Genomic DNA, 5027 nt, shown 5'->3' with positions numbered 1-5027 from the left:
ATGAATTGTGGCAATGCATCTTGGTTCTAAAAAGTTAAGCAATGAAAGAAACCCGTAACCTTTGCAAGATTTGTGTACATCATGAAAAACACGAAGACAATATTTAAAAATATAAAATACAAATCGTCGATGTTTTTGCAAAACCGCCTAAATCGCCGTTGTGGCGAAAATGAGATTTGCATCGAGATTTATGCATAAAAATCGTTAAATCGTTATTAAAAAACAAATTTGTAAAATAAAAGCTAGAGAAAATACCGCCCTATGCTGAATATCGTCATCGTCATCGTCGACGATCGTCAGCGCAGCAGTAACATGGCTGACGATGGCCGTATCGTCGCTTTTACTGACCATGGCGATATTCAACATAGGGCGGAATGACTTCAAAGAATAAACCTTTTTTTCGCTCTCTTGTAAAATTTGAGTGCCGTAAGATAGGCGGTTTTGCAATTGGACGATGGGCAGTTTTGCAAAAACATCGACGAAATTAGTTAATAACAGCATATACTTTTCATATTCGAGTTGAAGTTTGTCGCGTTGATATGCTGCTATGTTCTTCGGCTTTGGTGTCACGAAAGGAATGTTCCATTACTGCGGCAGGACTGGTGTTTTCTAGATTGCAAACACATTACATTTATGCTCAAAACATCCAGAAACTGTTCGAAAGATTCCCTTTTGGAGGGACAGCTCGTTTGTATCACTTTTCGTATATGGTGTCATTTAGGTATGATATTTTGGTTGAAACAGCATAGACATTTCCCAAACAAGTTATGGGGAATACTGCTCGCGTAGCTGTCCTTGACCAGATCTAACTGTAGATCGCCAGACATAATTGTTGATCGTTCTGCTTATGTTCACTGTGACATTTATGCTAAGAAACTAAATAGTACTTTATTATTTGTTAGTAAGTCCCCGAAGCTAACTAAATCCTTTTTGATAGCCTTGAAGTATGCTATAAAATTTGCTCTGAAAAGCGATGCTTGAGCAAGAGAGTGCCTCGACTACGAGTTATGTGATAAGTCCGTACTCTTCTCAGTTCTGATTCGAATGGGTGTGGATGTTACAAGTGTCACATAACCTCAAGTAGTCCCCTTGATCCAATCGTTACATTTTTAGTTTCAAAATTGATAAATGAACGTTTGAAGGCTTTTGATTTTGAGAGTTGTTGTTGTAACAGGATAAAAATTCCCCAACGAGTTTTAGGGAAATGATGCTGGAGTGACAGTCATTAGGCAGGTATTAATCCGGGTCGTTGCGGTTACGTAGACCCGAACGCCGTGGGAACGGGCTTTTGGAAATGCTAATCTTTGGCTTCGTTATTTGAAATATTGAGCATTTCCTACCAGAATTCCGTTAGTATTCACGATAAACTGACTCAAAGGGTTTTTATTTTAACAAAAAAATATTTGAAATAAAAACCAAACCAAATAATTACATTTTTTCGGGCAGGAGCTTTTTGCTACTTCACGTTAAATTTAACCGAAAACATTGTTCTAACCTCGATTTGAAATACATAATTCCTTTATGAACATTTTTATTAACTCTGGTAACCCCAAAACCACGTTTCATTTTGGTTTGGCTTAGGAGCATTTCGACATTACAGAAATCATGGTCACATACAAACATAAACAGTACATGCCTCACTGACCATCCATCTATCGACGTTGTGTCTAACCTACTGATATATTTTCAAACGTATAAAAAAAGATATAAAATTTTTGCTTCGTTTAAAAAAGATTATTAAAAACTGTTACTTTTATTTTATTAAACGCACAAGTGACTAATTATAGCATATTTATTTCTCATCAGAATATAACAAATCTCATTAACTCTGCAATTTTCTTGTCTTCTCTTTTTTCATTTTTTACTATGGCTGCTACGTAACTCACCAAATTTAACAAAAAAAAAAATAAAAAATTAAATATATGTTTGCATTCAACAACATCTAACAACCAATCGATAAATCAACCAACCAACCAACAACAATCAATTCAATAAAACTAATCTAGGGTAATAATAAGAACATTTTGGTAAAGAAAGTTTTCATTTTAAAAGGCGGTAATAATACGTAATGATGAGCCAACGATATGATCAGCGGTAGTGGAGGAGGAGGAGGTGGCGGGGTAGGCGTCATAGGCGGGAGCAGTGGTAGTGGCGGCGGCGGCGGCGGCGGCGGCGGGAGCAACAACATTAGCGGCAGTGTGGTAAGCGCTACACGTCTCAGCCGCGCTCAGCAGCACCACCACCAACAACAGCAGCAGAGCAGCGGCTCGAGCGGCTTGGCCGCCATAGCTGCAGCTGCCACTGGCGCCCAACCGATCGCCACCAGCAGCGGTACACATCGCACACGCATACTGCGTGGCCATGCAGCACAAACAACCACCGGTGAGCGTGTGTTGCTTATCAACTATGTGTCGCCTAGCGCATCGGCTGCTACATCACCCAACACCCAGACGCACACGGTCAGCACAGTCGCGACGAGCGGTGGTGCTGGCACTACAACAACAACGCGCAAAATCCTCCATGCCAGAGCGGCGGCAGCGACGCACGCGAACGTCAGCACCGCCACACCCGTCTCGTTTGCTGGCCTCGGTTCTGAGGTGACGGTGACGCTGACGCGTTCTGGTAAATCGACCGCCGGTCATATTGTACGTAATCATAGTATTGCCACTGAGACGACAGAACAACAGCAACAGCAACAACAGCATCACCATCATGTGAGCAGCAGTTCGCCGCCGCCGCTGGTCTTCACGACGACGGCGCACAGCGATTTGCATCATCACCAGCAGCAACAGCAGCAGCACGAAATAGTTGAACAGCAAACACATCAGCACCATCAGTTGTTAACGCATCGGCAATTGCAGCAGCAGCAGCAGACAACAACGACGGTGCTGGATCCTTTAGATTTAGAAGATCAGGATGAATATCAGCAACAGCAACAACAACATCAGCAAATTATCATTGAGCATCACGGTGGCAGCGCGCAGACACAGCAGCAGCAGACGAATGAAGAAGAGATGCTTGAGTATGACGACGAAGAGGAGGTGGAAGAGCATCACTTGCAGCAATTGCAGGAGGTGCAGGAGCAGCAAGAATGCGATGGCGATCAAGTGGAGGAAGTGTATCTCAACTGAAAGCGGCGGCGTTGGGAGCTCAGAAGCTGCGGGGGCTGTCGCAGGGCGCAGTGAATGTTGCGGATGCTGACCGCTTAATTTGTAAAAATGTTTTTCATCAAAAATTTATAGCTCGAAAACTTCACAGAAGTTAAACCGCAGATCAGATCGTGAAATCAGTTGGGAAGTCATCAAAATTAATTGTAAATAGTTTAATGTTTTTTTGCAAATGTTTTACCTATAATAATACAACAAAAATTTTTAGCAAACATGATTTTCGTGTATACATAGTAATAAGCGGCGGCTTAATAGGTTTAGAATGAGCAACTCCAAGGCGCTCATTAACTGAAAATAAAATACAACCTTAAATAATTCGAATTCAGTTTCTGAATCTCAATTTTTGTATCAAAAGTGTGGTAAATAATAGAATTTTTTCAAAATATTGTTCTCCATTGAACATTTTCAGCAGTCTGTTTGTGGAAATAAAGTTTAATGGTGTATTTGTAACGAAGTAGGTAAAGTAGATTCAATTAAATTAAAAATCAGTAAGTATTAAAAATTTCGCAGCAGTAGAATTATAAAAAAAAATATATATATGTATATACATACATACATATTTTACGAAACATAAAAAAGCATATCTACTTTTAGAACTAAAACTGTTAGTGAAAAAATGGACATGCATAGTATTAAGTATGTAATAATGTATAGTAATTAAGTTATTGTTAATTAATAAGTGGATAGATAAGTTATTGTAGTAAAATTTCATACTTTCGAAAATAAAAAAAAGTCGGAACTATTCTTAAATATAAGCAGAAAATTAAATACATAATTTAAAATATACTGTGGCAATGTCTTTAATCTAGATGCATTTTTAGAAAAAAAAAATATCTAAAAACGAGCAATCCAAATATACACAATATTAGCTACAACTACAAAAATGGTTTAAACATATTTTTCAATGACCTTTAAGATACATTTAGTAGGTAGCTGTTATGTATAAGGCATTTGAAATATATATAATATATGTAAAAGCTATTAGAAAACAACAGAGGTAAAGTAAAACAAAATGAAATAAAAAAATAAATAAAGTAAAATATATAACAAATAAAATAAATAAATAAAATATATAATATATAAATGAATGTTTCATGAATAAAATAAAAAATAATTACTAATAAGTAAATAAATAAATACATAACTTAATTAATAAATAAAATAATAAGAATAAAATAAAATAATAAAAAAGTAAAAAAATAAATAAGGTAAAATAGTGAATTAATAAAAAAATAATACTTACCAAAATTAAACTGATATAACAATAATGAAAACTCTCAATTAAAGAGAAATATAAAAAGTAAATGAAATGAAATAAAAATGAAACATCAAGGCAAAAAATAAATGAATATAAAAAGAACAGAATGGTAAAATAAAAAACTAAAATTAAAAGAAATAAAATCAGACAAAATGAAATAATCTGAAATTAAATAAAACAGATAAAATAATTAAAAAAAAACAATAACAAAAAATAAAATATCAAAATATAAAAAACTGTGTACTATTAAAAAAAAAATAAAATAAATACATACAACGAAATAAAATAAAATGATATAAACTAAAGTAATGTAAAATAAATAATAGAAAACAAAAAACTTAAAACAAAATAATATTAATAATAAAATAAAATAAATAAATATAAAAAATAAAATAACTGAATATAAAAAATAAAATAAATGAATATAAAAAGAAAGAAAAAAATAAATAAAAAAGTCAAAAGAATATAATAAACTATAATTAAAACATACGAAAATAAAATACAAAAATTAAAGAAACACATACATACAATGAAATAAAATAAATGACAAACTAAAAAAAAATCATTGAGATTAAATAAAAAAATTAAAACGAAATAAAATA

The 5027-nt window shown here is 34.2% G+C and overlaps 1 protein-coding gene across 1 annotated transcript; it reads left to right on the top strand.

Moving 5' to 3' along the window:
* Positions 1-277: 277 nt before the first annotated feature.
* Positions 278-3986, top strand: LOC108380960 (box A-binding factor-like). Its single transcript, XM_017637363.1, has 2 exons — positions 278-3771; positions 3822-3986. Exon 1 carries the CDS (start codon positions 2085-2087, stop codon positions 3129-3131), a length of 1047 nt encoding a protein of 348 aa, XP_017492852.1. The 5' UTR covers positions 278-2084; the 3' UTR covers positions 3132-3771; positions 3822-3986.
* Positions 3987-5027: the final 1041 nt, after the last annotated feature.

The sequence above is a fragment of the Rhagoletis zephyria genome, unplaced genomic scaffold (assembly GCF_001687245.7).
Source record: "Rhagoletis zephyria isolate East Lansing unplaced genomic scaffold, Rhagoletis_zephyria_1.1 Rzeph_scaffold_20948, whole genome shotgun sequence".
Taxonomy (NCBI): domain Eukaryota; kingdom Metazoa; phylum Arthropoda; class Insecta; order Diptera; family Tephritidae; genus Rhagoletis; species Rhagoletis zephyria.
Note: the sequence above shows the minus strand (reverse complement) of the source record. Positions and strands in the feature narration are given on the sequence as shown.

Coding starts and splice junctions, on each gene's coding strand:
- LOC108380960 (XM_017637363.1), top strand. CDS start 2,085: ATGATCAGCGGTAGTGGAGGAGGAGGAGGTGGCGGGGTAGGCGTCATA.